Consider the following 18,680-nt stretch of genomic DNA (forward strand, 5'->3'; position numbering starts at 1 on the left):
CGTGCTTCAATGAAGAAGTTCATTCAAAAAATTCGGATGAAAACATTTTTATAATTTCAGTAATTGTGAAAGAAAAAATTAGGAACCAGTCATTTTGACTGGTTCGACAGTTCTAGTGTTAAAGATGCGCTCCTAGGACATTACCGATTGTCAAGCTTATACAAATTGTCTATCGAAATTAATTCAATGTTGCTATTTTTCGAAGCCAACGCTGACCAGTTTTAATCACTATACTGCGGATTTTATGCTAAAAAACGACTGAAATGCAGAAAATATTTTAAAAAATCTAGAAATCTTACTGTATTAGTTTCTGCTCACTGAAATTATTGGAAAACGAAACGTTTACGGCAGCCCCTGCGTCTCGTGATTTGTATAATTTGTATTTTGCATAAAAATCTCCGAGTCTGTTAATCGCTATCGATCCTCGGTAGGTCCAGCGTTCGTTGGTTACGATAGAATCTTTCCTTGAAAATCGCTGAACATCGGAATCCACGGTGCAGCGTCGATCGACCAATGATTTATCCCGGGTTTGATATGCGTCGGCGGACCCCGATGAAAAATCTGCGCTCGCCTATCGCACGATATCGGAATACCAAGAAATTCGCGACTCGAAGGACGAGCTCTCGCAGGTGCAGCTGCGACACCGAATTCCCGAGGCTTGAATCACCCGCTCGATCGGACAGTGTTTCCCTCGAATTTCGCGGGAGTGCGAATCCCCAACCCGGAAATAAGGACGGTTCGAAAGTTGTGGAGCAAAGCCAGGTATGTGTCACGCAATTTTATTTGCTGAATGCACCCCTGGTGCCCGGATTAACGGAACGCTAAGAAATGCTCACTGGAAAAGAGGAGCATCTGCGGGAGCAGCGTCTGGGAAAAAGACTATAGCTTGGGCGATTTTCCAGATTTTCCAGTGAAAAAATTCCTAGGGGTAGTAGAATGTATGCAATTTTGAGCAACCTGCTTGTTGAAACGAAACCTCCATCGATTTCTCCGGAAAAAAATTCTTACTCGCGCTCAACGAGGCAGAGACGCATCTATGAGAGCAGTATATGGAAGAAACACTACAACTAGAGCAATTTTCCAGATTTTCTTGTCAAAAAATTCCTGGTGGTAGTACAATATACGTAATTTTTGAGTAACCCGCTCGTTGAAACGAAAGCTCCATCGATGTCACCGGAAAAAATTCTTAATCGCTCTCACTGATGGCAAGGCGCATCCAGAAAAGCAGCGTCTGGGAAATAGACTATAGCTTCGGTAATTTTTCAGATTTTCTTGTGAAAAAATTCCTACAGGTAGTACAATATGCGTAATTTTGAGCAACCTGCTCGTTGAAACGAAAGCTCCATCGATTTCTCCGGAAAAAAAATTCTTAATCGCGCTCAATGAGGCAGAGACGCATCGACGAAAGCAGAGTCTGCTAAAAATACTATAACTGGGGCAACTTTCTAGATTTTCCAGTGAAAAAATTCCTACGGGTAGTAGAATATTTGTAATTTTGAGTAACCCGCTCGTTGAAACGACAGATCCTTCGATATTTCCAGAAAAAATGTCTAGGGAGACGCTGTCGTGTGCTCGCGTGGAATCGGATGGAAGTCGGAGGCCGAGGCAGAGATCTCTGACAAAAGACGCTTCTCGACGTGGAGCGAGAAGGACGGAACAAAACTGACGAAACGGGACGGGAACAAGGACGCGGGATCGTGCGGTTTCGTGCGGATAATCGCGGCGGAACGTTCCGTGATCGATTCCGTTCCCGCGAGCGGATAGCCTTCGTTTCCTCCGCGTCCGAGACCGGCCTTTCGAGAACCATTAACAGGCATTCTACTCGCGTTGCTTTCGTTTCCCCGCCAGATCGCGATGAAGTGAAAGAAAGAGAAAGAGAGGATCCTCCAAGCCGAATCGATCTCTCGCCGGGAAAAAGAGATTCTTTCGGTCGGGAAAGCCTCGCCGATGGAATTCGAGCGGCTGCCAGCTGTAATTAGCGGAGGCAAACAGATGACTCGTGCCTCGGATTAATTAATAAACCGACTCGATCGCGTCCCTCGCGTCCCTCCCATTCGTCGCGCGCGATGATTCATGCGGAAACAACTCGTCTTTTCTTTCTCCATATCTCTCTCTCTCTCTCTCTCTCTCTCTCTCTCTCTCTCTCTCTCATACTAACTCTTGTTATCTCTCTCCCCACCCACTAACTCTTGTTATCTCTCTCTCTCTCTCTCCGCCACTAACTCTTGTTATCTCTCTCTCTCTCTCCCACTAACTCTTGTTCTCTCTCTCTCTCTCTCTCTCTCTCTCTCTCTCCTCGCATGACCGGCTCACGCTGCAAAGCCATGTCTAACACTTTGACCGGCGACGTAGGTCGTTCGCGAATATCCTTTGTCTACGCGTGTAAGCTCGTTTTAACAGCGATATATACATATATACACGCAAGAGTTAGTGGGAGAGAGAGAGAGAGTGGGGGAGAGAGAGAGAGAGAGTCCTCCGAGGTTTTCATTGTGTCGCCGCGACCACGTCACACGCGAATTTTTCAACGTGGTAGCAAGAATGCACTAAACCGGGGATCTCTTCATGCAAAATCAGCATAGTTTACATTAATTGCGCGACACAGCAGCTACGCAGACATTCGTTACTTTTCTTAATCATCGTAGCCGGATGAAAACAACGCATGCGTTCCGTGAAAATTCACGTTTCTTGCGTGTGTAGGAATAATTGATCTGTAGACTGAAATTTCTTATGCAAATTGAATAGTATCAGTAGACTGCGGATTTTATGCATTTAGGACAAAATGCGAGCTGGTGTGATTTAGAACAGCGAAGAGATTAGAGCAATTTTAAAACATTGTCGCATTATTTTCAGTCTGTTGAATATATTAACACTAGAACTGCCAGCGATTTAAAACTATTGTCGCGTTATTTTCAGCCTGTTGAACACATTATCAACAGTAGAACTACCGAAATGACTGGTTCCTGATTATTTATTTCACAATTACTGAAATTATAAAAATGCTTTCATCAGAAATTTTTGAATGAACTTCTTTACCAAGGCGCATGTTAGAATAAAAATAGTATGAGTAGATGTGGAAGAATAGATGTGGTCTTGTCATTATTGCAAAGCAGAATACATCGGTTGTATTTATTATTCGGTAGAGAATAACTATTTATTTCGCTGCAGTTTGTTGGAACTCAGGTAGAAAAGTTTTATTTCGCATAAACATCCGCTGTCTAATTATCCGTATAAATCGCAAGGTAGACGTTCATTTCCTCTCTCGGCGACTTTGTACACTTGATAACAGAGGAGCAATATTTTTAGATTCTTCAAATGTTTCGCATTCGGTCCGCTCATTTTTATATGCATAAAATCGGCGTGCTGTCGCGACCGTGCGTTTATCGCGCATAATTTTTCGAAATTTCGCCGCGGGAAAAGCGGAGGAAAAGAAACCGACCGGCGTTTTACGACCGAGGGAATGGGGTTTTAATTGCAGGCGGCCCGCAAGAGTGCACGCGATGCACGCGCGAGCTTGTGCATCGCATCGTGTTGCGCGCGTGCATCGGCGTCGTTAAATCACACGGTCAAGGCTGCCGAGGTGAGGTCCGACTCTCTCTTCATCGTACGAAAATCACAAGCCCCGATAACTGATCGAGATATCTATGTTCCACCTGTATTTAGCCTCGCCACTGCGTAGCCTGATTTTTCTGGCGCCTGCGCACAGTGCAATTCTAGCGAGGAACAATGCAAAAATTAAATGTCCTTGGAATCGGAAAAATCGTAAATGGAATCGTAAAAATTCATTTATGGAAATTAATGGAGTGGTTACTTTTGTCCAAGCATCTGTTTATATTGTATATTACGGACATTCACAATAAATTTAGTGTTGCCATTTTGACAAGTTGACGTTCACCAAATAATTTTAATGCTTCGTAGGTTTAGTGTTAATTTCGTCTTTCGCGAAAAAATTGCTATGTCGATTTTTACCGAAAAGCAGACTCCGAAGCTTCGAGCTACACACCTGGAAGTATCCGAGGAGATTTTTACAGAATTTTTTTCTACGATTTTCTATTTTTACAGATTTTTTCAACGTGGATTTTTCACGGGGCTCTTGCTAGAGAATTCTTTGGTATCTGCGAGCAACCTGACCGGACCCGCGAGAAAATAAAAGATCACGGACCAAGAGGAGAACCATCGAGAGGCAGGTGTTCGCCGCGAGGAGCGAGAAGACTTGCAAGTGGCTCGCGCACCTGCCGTCTAGAGATTTTGCAAGATCGCAGCCGAGAGAGAGAGAGAGAGAGAGAGAGAGAGAGAGAGAGATCTTCGTCATTCGCTGTCTCTGTTGTCTGGATTCGATCTCTCGACTCAGACAAACGAAATCGTCCGTCTGGGACAGTTAGGTATGAGCGAAGCGCAAGACGGACGCGACTACAGTTAGCCACGGCAACGAGTGACCGGTACGCGGTTCTCTCACCTGTGCAAACTCGCCGGCGAACGGTACACTCGTTCTTTCCCACCGGAGAGACACCACCGTTCCCAAATGTTTCCCTCTGCCTCAATACGTTCAAGAAACGAGAAAGAAATCCTCCGGGCTTCGGTGCCACCAATCTCCGATAATTTTTGCAATTATTGTATGAAAAAATTACTGAAATTACAGCAAACGTTATCAAATCGAATGCGAAAAACTACATGATGATAGCTTGTTCGCCGTTCTGAGAGAAAAATCGCAGATATCGCGAACTTCGAGTGGCAAAAGATTTTCCTCCGCTGGAGAAACGAGACCGGCTTCGACGCGATCGATGAACTGCAATTTTTGCAATTTCTATACCATAAAGAGTACCCTAATTCCATGTTCCTGATACGCCGTTATACAGTACTGGACAAAATAAAGTACGCACCTCGAATATTTTTACAATTACGTTTATAACTTCGTAGTTTTTACAGATATAATAATTATGTATTTGCACAAAAAGAAGGTTTCTTAGTCTACTTTTAAACTCAATGAGAAATAATTCGAAAAACATGAAACATCGTACATTATTCAAGCCCGTTACGTCTGTTGTCATATTTTCCTCGGACAAAATAAAGTACGCACTGGAGTGTTTATTTACTTTCAGCAATAATGGCATGTAGGATACCTTTTCTTGCCGTTGGAGATACAAGAATGTTTACAAATAAACGTATTAATACAGTTTCAGTTACCCATCAGTGCTCTTAGAGGCAAGATTGTATCATTCAATTGCGAATAACATAGAAATGAAACAAATTTCCGTACAAATTCGAAAATTAATAGTTAACGACCGGAAAAAGGGTCTCTCGAATAGGAAAATCGGTGAAAAGTGCAATGTTAGTGAAGCAGCGGTCAGAAAGATCTACAAAAAATTTGTAGAGCTTGGCACAGTAGCCGATAAGATCGGTCGCGGACGGAAGAGGAAGACAAATTCAGTCGAGGATCGTAGAATTATCCGGGAAACGAAGAAAAATCCGACTGTTACTAGTCGTGTAATCAGGGAAAATGTGCAACTAGGGATTGCAATGCCGGTATACCGGTATACCGAATACCGGTATTTCGTGCTATTTTGCAATTTCGTGAAACCGGTATTTGCTAAGCTAAAATACCGGTATTTTCGGTATTAGCTATAAATAATAAATATTTTTTTGGGGCATTTGCTCTTATTTGAAATACGTTCGCCGCTCATGATGTGTGTATCTGTGCTTGCCGATCAAAGCACATTGCCGCGGTGACTGCTGAAGCCACTGCGCTCTTTTCGGTGTGGTACCGATGCCGCTGCGCTCTTTTCGGCGTGGTATCGATGCCGCTGTATTCTTTGCAACATTGTGGCGATGAACGACAACGTTTGAGGCATTTTTCTGCCTGTAAAGGCGCGTATCTCGATGAACACAGTTCAGTTGTCGCTCGACTGCGAACGAATTGTCTCTTCCGTTTGTCCTAGTGAAATTGTGCGCAGTGTTTTAAATATTTATATTATACATTTAGATATTTTTTAAATTGGTGAGTTTCTTTTTCATAGGTAAGGACACATTATATATTATGCTTCATTGTTCAAAATATTTACACGTGTAACGTATGTATATGTTTTTAGTTTCATTTATCCGTAATGAATAATACGAATGACTTCAAAGAACATAGAAAATCTGCCGATAATACTTCGGCTTGGTTTTACTATTTATATGATGAAAAAAGTATGCTGGCGAGATGCAAAACATGTTCGAGGATAATTAAAGTTTTTGGAGGAAGTACAAGCGGACTACATACACATTTAAAAACACTACATAATATTAATTTATTGAAAAGAAAAGAATCCGAGACAAATTCTAACTCACCTAAAAATGATATTACGAAACCAAAGACATCGCAAATTACAGATTTTTTCAATAGAAAAACCGACTGTTTCGATGAAGTTCTGTCTAGAATGACAGCATTAGATGGTTTGCCGTTCAGAGTGTTTTGTACTTCAATTGAATTGAGAAAGTCACTGATTGCAAGAGGTTTCAAAAATATTCCAAGATCTATTAATACTATAAGAAGAACTGTTATAAACTATAGTAACAGTGTTCGCAATTCTCTGAAAAAAGAATTAACAGAATTAAAATTAAATGGTACAAAATTTAGTCTCACATTTGATGAATGGACAAGTGTACGAAATAGACGTTATTTAAATATAAATATTCATTCAGAAAAGAAAATTTGGAATATAGGACTCACACATGTCTCAGGAAGTATGCCAGCTACAAAATGTGTAGAAGTAGTCAACTGCAAATTGGAGGAACATGGATTATCTCTAAAAGAAGATATTGTCTGCATAACTACTGATGGAGCAACGGTGATGAAAAAAGTTGGGAAGTTGATTGATGCAAATCAGCAATTGTGCTATGCTCATGGAATTCAACTTGGAGTAATCAGTGTGCTATATCAACAAAATCAAGAGCAGAAGAAGCAAAATACTCTGGATTTAGAAACTTCTGATTCTGATTTCGAAGAGAGTGACAATGAAGAAAATAGTACTACAATTGTTGAAAGTACCTCATTTGAATATGACGAAGATAATAGTAACGAGGACGAAATATTAACCTACCAAGAATTGCTTCCCATAATTAAGAAAATTCGAAAAGTTGTTAAAATATTTAAACGTTCCCCTACTAAAAGTGCTGTTTTACAAAAATATGTACTTACTGAAATAAAAAAAGAACTTATGCTAATATTAGATTCTAAAACACGCTGGAACAGTTTGTTATTGATGATGGAACGATTTTTGAAATTAAAAAATCCAATTCAGAAAGCATTAATTGACTTAAATTTACAAATTAATTTTCCCGATAATGAATTCGATTTAATATCAAAAACTGTATCAGCTCTGCATCCAATAAAACTGACTGTGGAAGCATTATGTCGGAAGGATTCCAACTTATTAACAGCGAATGCAGCAATAAATTTTATGTTGCAATCACTTAAAGATCAGGACACGCCACTGTCTGAGGAATTATACAGTGCATTGAAAATTCGTATACAGGAAAGGCATAGTGACCTAGAAAATATTTTAAGGTATTTACATAATTATAACGACTTTAAAAAAGAAAACGGAAAGGAAGAAAAGAAACTAACAAGGTCAAATTTAATTAAGTTCGTCGTCAATTTCCACAAAAACATTTATGAAAACCAAACACAAACCTATCCAGAAGAATTCGTTGAAGATGATGTTGATGTTGATATCGAAAAAGAATTATCTCTCGAGAAGAAATTACAATTAGCTATAGATAAAAAAATTGCTACGAACAATAATACAAAAATAATACAAAAAATAGATTTATCCAAAACCATCAGACGAGAGACCGAGTTGTTAGAGGATGAAGGACATCGAGGCAAATATTTAGAGCAAGTATATCGCTCATTATTAACAGTACCACCAACCAGCGTGGATGCGGAAAGAGCATTTTCAACTGCAGGTAATTTGTGCAGAAAAATACGTTCAAGGCTTAATGACAGTTCAATAGATGCATTATGTTTTTTACAATCACATTTCAAAAATATCGAATCAATAAATTAGTTATTTTTTTTTCCTATTAAACAACTGAGTTTTTGTACCTTCATGAAAATTCCTAGTACCGGTATTAATACCGGTATACCGGTACAACGTTTAAAAAAATACCGAATACCGGTATTGCATTTTTGGTCCGGTATTGCAATCCCTATGTGCAACTCAACATTTCTGAACGAACCGTGCGCAGGAGACTTCGGGAAGCTGGGCTGCGGAGCAGTTTTGCACAGCGTCGCCCTTTAATTCGAAAAGTTAATCAATTGAAACGTCTCCAATTTGCAAAAAAATACGTCGATAAGCCAGTGGACTTCTGGAAAAAGATTATTTGGAGTGATGAGAGTAAGTATGACTTGTTTGGTCATAAACAACGAACACGGGTTTGGCTGAAGCCCGGCGAGAAGCTTCTGGATAAAAATGTCCAAACAACTGTCAAGCATGGAGGAGGCAGTATTATGGTGTGGGGGTGTTTTGCGTGGTCGGGTGTGGGAAATCTCGTCAAAATCGATGGTATTATGACAGCAGACAAATACATTGACATCCTCAACGAGAATTTAGAGGAATCTCTGCTAAAGATTGGTCTGGAAGATGACTTTATCTTCCAACAAGATAACGATCCTAAACATACCGCGCATAAAACTGCTGCTTTCTTTCGTGCTTCGAGGATCAAAGTGCTAGATTGGCCAGCACAATCGCCGGATTTAAATCCAATCGAAAATCTGTGGTCCATTTTGGACCAGAAAGTTGACCACAGTGACGCAACCAATAAATTGAAGTTATTCGAAGCTTTGGAGAAGGCGTGGGGAAACATCGACGAACAGCACATCCGGAATCTCGTCGAGAGCATTCCTCGGCGTTTGCAAGAGGTCATACGAGCAAAGGGCGGCCATACAAAATACTAGTTCTCAATTAGAACTTAATTTTGACTGTTATTATCACACGCGTACTTTATTTTGTCCAAAGAAAATATCCTTATAAATGTAACGGACCTGTCTATTGAAAAATGTTAAATGTTTTTGAAATTATTTTTGTTAAAACCTAAAAGTAGACTAAGAAACCTTCTTTTTGTGCAAATACATAATTATTATACCTGTAAAAACTACGAAGTTATAAACGTAATTGTAAAAATATTCGAGGTGCGTACTTTATTTTGTCCAGTACTGTATGTATGGTAGAGTGCAGCTGGAAGTTGGAAGAAGATTTGATCGATCCGGTGTGAATCGTTGCAGCCGAGGGTCCGCGCAGTGGTTTCGGCGAAGATCGTTATCGCGCGGCGAGCAAAGTGGTACAACGGGCGTAATGCGCGTGTAAAAATAGCCTCTTTCCAGGAAACAAAGTGCACGCCGCGTTTTCCCGCTCTAGAAACGCAACGGGGATCGATAAGGCTTGGCTATGTAGGCGCGAACAAGTTCGCGGATCGCGTACCGTGCAGACACCGTGAGTCACCGAGCATATATTTTCTGAAAGCGCTTATTAACTCCGATACACTCGTATTGTTAATCCCTGTATCGTTTTTTATCGCGTAGTGTGGGCGAAATTAGGGGGACTTTGCTTCATAGTTTCGCTGAGTATCTCTATGTTCGCGAAGCACGAGCCTTCGAGTGCAATTCTGCAGTGTTCCCCAACCATCATGAAAGCGGGCCGCGCTCGTTAATTAGAGTGATTCTCGGATTTCTACGAACAATGCTGACCACTCGATGATTCTTATCGCGTAGTGTGGGCCAAATTAGGGGGGGTTTAATTCATCGTTTTGCCGTGTTCCCTGTCGTTCATGTGTTACGAGCGTTGTACAGTGAATTCTCGTTACGAGTCAGTTGCGTTGTTCTGGTGACTGTCTCTTAGACGAACTCGAGGTTGTCGCCGAGCGTCCCATTCGAAATACACAGCCCTAGCTGGAAAACTAAGAGTCATGTCATTAAGTCATAAAATTCATAATGAACGTATGACTAATGAACGACAATGACATGAACACTGCGAGAATGACAGGAAGACTGAGAATATGTCGCAAATACCTGGCTGATAAAAGTCCCAGAACTATCACCACTACCGCGGGGTACACCTCCAATTTCCCGAATTTTTCACTTGCATCAAGGCATTCGTTGTCTTCCATATACAGTGACATCTCTATTTTATATTTCTCTATTCTATTATATATTATACACGGACGGGGCAAGGTATACACGGTGTACACGTATAATACGGGTCAGGTACGACAGTTAGCGTGGATCAAAGTATCTCCTGGACGATGTATGTCGCTGTCAAGACTCGTGTTGTTGACATGTATCGAGAAAAACGCTGTACATGGGACGAGTATCGGATCGAAACGCGACGCAACCGTTGAAAGAAGCGTGGCAGAGCTTCTCTCGGTTTCTTTTCCTCTTTCCGGCCGCTTCCGTCGAACGGAAACGAAAGGAAGAGGCTCTCGCGAGCAAGACCTAGCCACCGAGCTCCGGTCGGCGTTCTCTTTCTCTCCAGTCGACTGTTTTCTCCCGTTCGCGTGCTACTGTGCCGGCGCGGCGTATCTGGTGCATGACAGCTGCCGGGGTTGCTCAATCGAGGAAATATCAAGTTTCGTCTAGCTCGCAGCATTTCACGATAATACGCTGACACGATTACGCGACTCGTCGAGAGCGACAGTTCGAACTTTCGATGCTCGAGACAAGCCTGCGCGCGACCGACCACGTGAGCCGCGAGAACTTGGCCAACGACACGCCGGATCATCCGGGTAAACAGAGTCGTTCAACCTCCGACAATACCGAACTCTCGATTTATGTCAACAACACGGGGGTCTTGCCCGCGACATATATGGAAACCCGTTTCTCCTGGACAAAATTGAATTTTTCAAGTCCGGTAGACGGTCACATAATATTCAAGCACTCTTAAAGAGACGATAACATTTTTAACACGCGAGGTTCATTGATTTCCTTCGTAGAAACGATCAGCGTTATTAAGGACAATTGTTAGTTAGCGAATTTCTCGCCTTATATTGTGATCCAGTTAACTTCGACGGTACTAAGCTGCGGATTTTATGTCAATTGTAATAAACTGGAGCAAAGTACAGTGAATTCTCGATATATGTCAACAACAGGGGTCTTGCCAGTGACGTGTATCGTCCAGGAGACATACCTGAGTTATGTTTCTACTCTTCGGCGTCCGAGGCCCCTCGAGCTTCGTGGCCCTTCACGGGGTATACCCCGCGGTAGTGGGGATATATACGCGACTGTTATCATGCAACTCTTGGCGACATATATCGAGAATGTACTGTTTATGGAAGACAACGATGTCTTGATTCAAGTGAAAAATTTGGGAAACCGGAAACCGTTTCTCGAGAGCGTATCCGTGAGACAATACTGATTCGAAAATGTAAATTGTTGTACGGGCCAAAGGCTGGTTCAAACGGCTGCGTTATCGTGCACTATCTTTAAGTTTCATTTTTTTCGACCATCCTAAACGCGTCAAACACGTAGCATATCTCCTAGGTCAGGCTCAGAATAGTACGCGCACGTGCACGGCCAGCCGATTGTGTAACGCTAAGCTAGACGCGCGGGCCTCATGCTCTTTCTGCGCTCCTTGTACCGGAGCGGTGGTCGGAGATGGCAAAAATCTATATTTTGATATCTTATTGTGACAATATTACAGCCTCTGTCCCGTAATAATAGTAGCGAGTGAATATTGAAACGATAACGTTTGGCGAACACAGCTATGAGTTATGCTGTAGCGCAACATTGGCGAACACAGCTATGAGTTATGTTGTAGCGCAACATTGGCGGACACAGCTATGAGTTATGTTGTAGCGCAACATTGGCGAACACAGCTATGAGTTATGTTGTAGCGCAACATTGGCGAACACAGCTATGAGTTATGTTGTAGCGCAAAATTGCGAAGCCTTCGATCAAAGTCAATGGAAGTATTCAAACGCCCTTTAAAACAGTATAAAGAGTAAAAGTCCTGTCTTTTTTCGAGCAATTAGAAGAATTGGTTTATGATGTGCAAAAAAGATTTTGAAAAAATTGCAACTGGTGAGAATTACACGAGAAAATAAATATGGCACTTTCTACAACTTTTTTTATTTGAGCCTGTAATGAAAATTTTAAATGTGCGTGTTGTAGATCTATGTTGGTTATACAGGTACCTCAACTTTCATCGAAATCGGTTGACGCAGATAAGAATGGCACACATCGGAATGAAAAACTACGATTTTCAGCGCTTTTAATTATTTACAACTCGTGTGTATATTAACCGATTTCGACGAAATTTTCAGCATGTGTCAAAAAGTTGTAAAAAGTGCCATTTTTATTTTCTCATGTAATTCTCACCAATTGCAATTTTTTCAAAATCTTTCTCGCACATTCTTTAGAAAACCAATTCTTCTAATTGCTACAAAAAAATCAGGTCGTTTGAGCTAATTTAAAAAAAGTTGTACTGTTTTAAAGGATAATACTTTTGTGAGCCTGTGTATACAGTGACTCCCACTAATATTCGGACGTTTTTGAAAATCGTATAACCTTGTTAATATTTGACCATACGTCTTGGATTTCTTTAAAGAAGTTAGCACAATTGGTTTGCTACATAAAGTGAAAAAAATTTGTTACAAAAATTGCAATTGGCCGAAATTGCAGAGAAAATACTAATAGTTGTATTTTCCAACTTTTTTCCGTGGACGTACATTGAAAATTTAGAAAGTACGATTTGTAGTCTGTATGAATTATACGTATTCTGAATATTTCATCAAAATCGGTCAACGTTGCAATGAGCTACGGATGTTTCAAAATGATCACATAAGGGCGAAATCCCCTGACCCTTAAGCTTTCATCGTTAAACGTTTGTAGCTCATTGCAACGTTGACCGATTTAGATGAAACATTCAGAGCATGTATAATTGAAACGTACACTTTAAAATTTTTATGTAGCGATTCAATTGTTCTAACTTCTCAAAAAAATTCAAGTAGTAGCGCCCAATATTGACAAAGTTATGCGATTTTTAAAAGCGTCCGAATATTAGTGGGAGTCACTGTATATCATTTCGTCACGCTTCAACATTTTCGGTTTTATGGAGTTAAGGACCCGGGTTAGTCACGTGACTTTTTAATTAATAATTTCCATTCACACCCTTCAGACACAGACTTAACATCCGTCTTGGTCTCTATCCGACGGGTCTTAAGTCTGTGACTAAACTTGTCACACATTTTGCTCTGTATTATCGATATTTTTCGCTTTACTTAGCAGAGTCAATTTTTGGCATACTTCTAACGCTTATACACTCGCCGAAATTTCTATAAAGTCATCGTCATTTTCATAGATATTTTTAAAATATTACAATTTCTGTTGCTTTATCGTATCTGGCCTTGTGCTTTGTTGACACTCGGATAGAAGGACCGCACACTCAAGACCGCATTGTTTACTATTTACGTTGTTTTTAAATTATTTCTGCGTGGTGCAGAACGCAAGTGCGAAGTTTCTATAAAGTCACTTAGTGTTTCTCTGGATTCTGAGCAGAGAACTACGGGAAATTGCAAACATTCTAAAAGTATTAGTTTTAGAACTTATAGAAATCCTGTTTTTTATAATTTGATTCGCGTGTAGTGCAATGCCGAGAGGAAAAGTACTAACAATTGAAGAAAAAGCATCGTGAAAATTACAGAAAAAATCATTTTAAAGGTATAGCCGAAATGGAGGAAGAATTCAGGAAAGGACTGGTGGGAGGAATAAGAGTGGGTGAAGAAAGATTCTGGTCCCTAGCCTATGCAGACGATGTGGTGGCGGTAGCAAGTAAAGAGGGAGATTTGAAATGCATGATGAAGAGGCTGGAAAGGTACTTGGACAAAAAGGAATTGACGCTAAACACGGAGAAGACTAAAATAATGATTTTTAAGAGAGGGAGAGAAAAAAAGAAGAAAACTGCACGGAACTGGAAGAGGGAAACGGTAGAGGAAGTCAAGGAATTCTGTTATTTAGGAATAAAGTTTGAAAGCAACGGAAAGATAGCAGGTCGCGTAAAGGAAAGGATAAAGAGAGCGAACGTGGTCCTAAATCAAGTATGGGGAATCGGCGAAAGGAAACTTAAAAATGATTTTAAAATGAGAATGTTTCTCTTTGATACGTTGGTACTGGGGGTACTCCTATACGGGGTAGAGCTATGGGGCTTTAAGGAGAGAACAGAAGTAGAAAGGATTCAGCTGAAATATATAAAGTGGACACTTGGTTTGGACGTGCGTACCCCAGGATACTTGGTACTGGAAGAAACAAAAAGGGCGAGGCTTAGAGTAAAGGCAGGAATTAGGGCATGGAAATACACGGAAGGAGTAAGAAACAGAGCAGGGAGGAAGATAGTCAAGGAATGTCTGAAGGAAAAGGAATCAGGGAAAGTTCAGGGCGAAAGCGGGAAAGAAAGGGAGGAATACTTAAAGAGAAACGGATGGAGCCAAGCAGGGGTGGAAGAGATGATAAGGCTAGAGATGGAGGTAGCGGAGAAGCTAAAGGAGAGAGACATTGAGGTACAACGGTAAGAACAATATACAAGGATAGAGCAGTCAAAATATAAGAAAAGGTACAAGTTTATAAGAGTGGCAGAGTTACCAGAATACCTAAGTAAGGAGGGAAGAGGGGAAAGTCAAAAGTTAGTAGCCCAAGTAAGATGCGGAAATGCAGAAAACTGGAACAAATACTGGCTGGGAGACGAAGCAAGAGGATGCGACCTGTGTGGGGACAGGTATGGCAATCTGGAGCATCTAACAAGAGAATGCAGGGAAATGGAGGGAAGGATCAGGATGGAGGACATAGTGAGTGGGAGGATAGATACAAATGTTGAAGCGTGGCTTCAAAAGCTCAGAAAGAAGAGAGATAAGCGAGCAGAAATATAAAGGTAATATAAGGAAGCGTAAACCAAAGATAACAGAGTAGGAAATGGTGCAAAAATCGGAATAAGAATAGGAACAGGCAGAATATAGGTAGAGTAGTCAGGGTAGGGATGGGTGAGTCGAAGAGAGAAGGAGAGAGAGAGAGAGAGAGAGAGAGAGAGAGAGAGAGAGAGAATTAATGTGTGGATAAGATAGTTATTTTTTGTAATCATAGGTTATTGTAAACCGAGTCCAATTCTTGGCCGTGAGGCTGAATAAAGCAATGTTATTATTATCATTTTAAAGGTGGTAATAAAAAATTGTCAAAGAAACAACATTCATTATTAATGAGGTCTGCGGCTAAGGAAACGAAAAATGCAGCACAATTGCGAGCTGAATTGGAGCTCCCAGTAACAAGAAGACGTGTGCAACAACTTTTAAATTATTCTGGGCAATTTGTGTGGACAAAAATGCAACGTAAACCAGGCCTTAAAGAAACACATAAACAGGCCCGTCTTGATTTCGCACGGGCACACATGTCCTGGACGAAAGAGTGGGAGTCTGTCATTTTTTCAGATGAGAAAAAATTCAATTTGGATGGGCCTGATGGCTGTAAATATTATTGGCATGATCTGAGAAATGAGAAAAGTGTGACAACGAGTCGTAACTTTGGCGGTGGTTCCCTAATGATATGGGCTGCGTTCAAAGCTGACAAAAGGACTCCAGTGTGTTTCATAAAACACAAAATGAATTCTAGAAATTATACGGATTTGTTAGACATGGTTCTAATACCCTTTACAGAAAATATTGAAGATGCGAATTTTATTTATCAGCATGATAATGCTGCAGTGCACGCGTCGAAGCACACAAAGCAGTGGCTTCTTGAAAGAAATATCAATGTTTTGCCATGGCCTGCTTGTTCTCCGGACATAAATCCTATTGAACATGTTTGGGGTATCATTGCGCGACAAGTTTATAAAAACTGCAAACAATACAACTCCATTAGCGAACTAAGGGATGCGGTGACTGAAGCATGGGCGTCTGTTAAAACAGAAACGCTACAAAAGTTAGTTTCGTCAATGCCCAATCGCATTTTTAATGTAATTCAAAAAAATGTAGGTTACACTAAATATTAAAATAGATATAATAAAAAAACAATTGTTAATTTCAACTTTATCCGTATAAAACGAAACTGACATTATAGAAATTTCGCAGTCTGTTCTGTGTGTAAAATTATATTTTTGTTTTCTTTTATCAATAAATGTTATACTTATGTTTTGAAATCGGCGTGTATGCTTTCTTTATGTAATCCCGAAATGCTACCAAATACAAATTTTTCATCGGTAATGGTATAATTATAAGAATTCATTACAAAACACAGTGACTGTATAGAAATTTCGGCGAGTGTATTACCAAATATCTGCATAATCCTGTAAGCTCATGACCAGCGCGCACTAGATCGAATCTTCCTCTTTCGAACGAGCCCTTTCCCAGCCAAAAATATTCTTCTATAAGGACGAATACTCGAGGCACGTGAAACCATGTTTTGACGGTAACGTAGTCACTCTACCTTATCGCGAATCTACGAAGACCGGGCCCTTAATCGATTTGACAAATGAGCTGCTCAAATGTGCATGTACCGAGGTACTACCGGTGTGTATAAGTTGATCGTGTCTTACCTTTATAGGTTCTCTGGGTCTATGATCCGAGCAATTGGGTTCGTCCCTTTGCCTGGATCGTCCATTTGTTGCATTATTCGGCATTCTTTGAGGCCCTGGTTGATTTTCCGGCACGGTAATATCGACAGACTTTTTGCTCGTTTTGGATCCCATTATTTCTGTAATCACGTAACAAAAAAGTATGCCTCGAGAAAATACGTTCAAGTTATAGTTAGTTTACTCCATGGACCCAAAACGTACCAACTTGCCCCACCGCGGGGGAAGCAATTTGAGAACGTAATATGATAAAATAACAATATTAACACTAGACTTTTCGGGACCTGTCAAACTGACGGAATCTAATATTTTCAATTTACGAACGTTGAGATTGTAAATATTTAACAAATTAATTTCTTTGGGTACATATTATTTTAAAAATGGCTACAAATTTTGATAGATACGTTCATGTTATTTTTATAAAGTAATGTGAAATAGACATTTTTAGTGCATATTTGTTATAAAAATGACGAGATTGAATTTATTTGGCTTTAGGTATCTTTATGTATTGCAATACATGCTCTACTAAATATACTTGTTTAATCGTTTCCCACGAAATGTATATTTATAATTTCAGTAATTTGTAAGATAAAAACTCTGGAACCGGTCATTTCGACCGGCGGTGGTAGGTTTAGTGTTAAGGTATATTAATAAAAAAAGAAATTTCGTGAAATTTTGTGCCTGATTTCAGTTGCATGTGCGACCGACGCGTTCTCCAAGTTAGAACTGGAGCACGCCCGGGCACCGCTCTTTCCTTGACCCGAAATGGCAGCGCATGGGGATCGATTTCAACGATTCTACACCATCCACGGTGGCACCGTAAAAAAACTGTTTACGATCGCTGATAAGCGGCCGCGAGACTTTTACGGAGCCTCTTATCGGATCTTCCAGTCGCCGTTGATACCGTCGCGCTTTGAAAACTTATTCGTCGTGAACACATACGTCGAGTACCTCGTGTCAATGATACGCAGACGTGGAAGAATTCTCCAGAATGTGCATCGCGATACGTAACGTAAACCGAGAATCATTAAAACTAGGTTTACCGAACACTAAAACTGGCCAGATTGGATTATTTTATAAAAATATCAAGAATATATTCAGCCAGATTTTTTGCAAGTAATATATGTTCCAAGGAATAAATGTGTTAAATAAATTTCTTATAAATGCATTTTTACAGTCACAATACAGCGATTTCTCGATATATGTCGTCAAGGTCTGCATGATAAACGTCGCGGATTTATCCCCACTACCGCGAGGTGTACCCAGTGACGGTCCCCGAAGAAGTAAACATAACACGGCTCGGGTATGTCTCCTGCACGATACACGACGCTGACAAGACCCGCGTTGTTGACAAATATCGAGAATTCACTGTAATTGTAAACTAAGGAATGTAGAAACTGTCATTTAAATCTAGTGTTAATCCCTTGCCCTACAATATCAAGTCATGCTCGTGACGAAGATTCTGAACAGAGTCTAATGAATACAGTGTTTTCTCGATATTTGTCACCAAGACGGGTTTGCCAGCGACATATATCGTCCAGGAGATACTATTGTTCTTCGACCCACATGAACGTCGTACTCGACCTCACGATAGTTCTGCGACTTTTATCAGCCAGGTATTTGCGACATATATCGAGAAAAGACGGTATGTACGTTACTAATTTCCTTTAAATCGAAATAAAATTCTATTTTGCCGTTGTTAACACGTTAACTGCCACGTCGGTCACATATGACTGACAGTGATTTTTGACTAGGTCTAGAAATTCATTTTTATTGTGACATATATAAACCGAAATTTGTTAGGATCTTTAGAATTCAAAAGGGTTAAAAGACAGCCTCCCCTGTAATAAAGTAGTCCCATTTTAAATTTCTAGTTTCGTTTTCATTAATTAAATTACACTGATTTCGTAAGAATCTCTGGGACTGATTTCTGGCATTTAACGCGTTCATGTACTGCTACAATAGATACAAATTTTCTCCTTTTTTAAAGGAAATTACGAGTTACAAAAAGGTGCTAATCACTGTGACCGTAAAATAAATCGTAGTGCAAGGGGTTGAGGCTTGTCGGGTCTAAGAATGCTGCAATAGTGATGGCTG

The 18,680-nt window shown here is 40.4% G+C and overlaps 1 protein-coding gene across 1 annotated transcript in view; it reads right to left on the minus strand.

Moving 5' to 3' along the window:
* The window catches only part of LOC143364417 (uncharacterized), a 33,564-nt gene extending 16,894 nt beyond the window's left edge, over nt 1-16,670 (minus strand). Inside the window, exon 1 of the mRNA XM_076804783.1 lies at nt 16,548-16,670. Coding sequence (XP_076660898.1) covers nt 16,548-16,631 — 84 coding nt within the window. The 5' untranslated portion in view covers nt 16,632-16,670. The remainder of the gene's footprint in view (nt 1-16,547) is intronic.
* Nucleotides 16,671-18,680: the final 2,010 nt, after the last annotated feature.

Source organism: Halictus rubicundus, unplaced genomic scaffold, assembly GCF_050948215.1.
Source record: "Halictus rubicundus isolate RS-2024b unplaced genomic scaffold, iyHalRubi1_principal scaffold0526, whole genome shotgun sequence".
NCBI classification, from domain to species: Eukaryota; Metazoa; Arthropoda; class Insecta; order Hymenoptera; family Halictidae; genus Halictus; species Halictus rubicundus.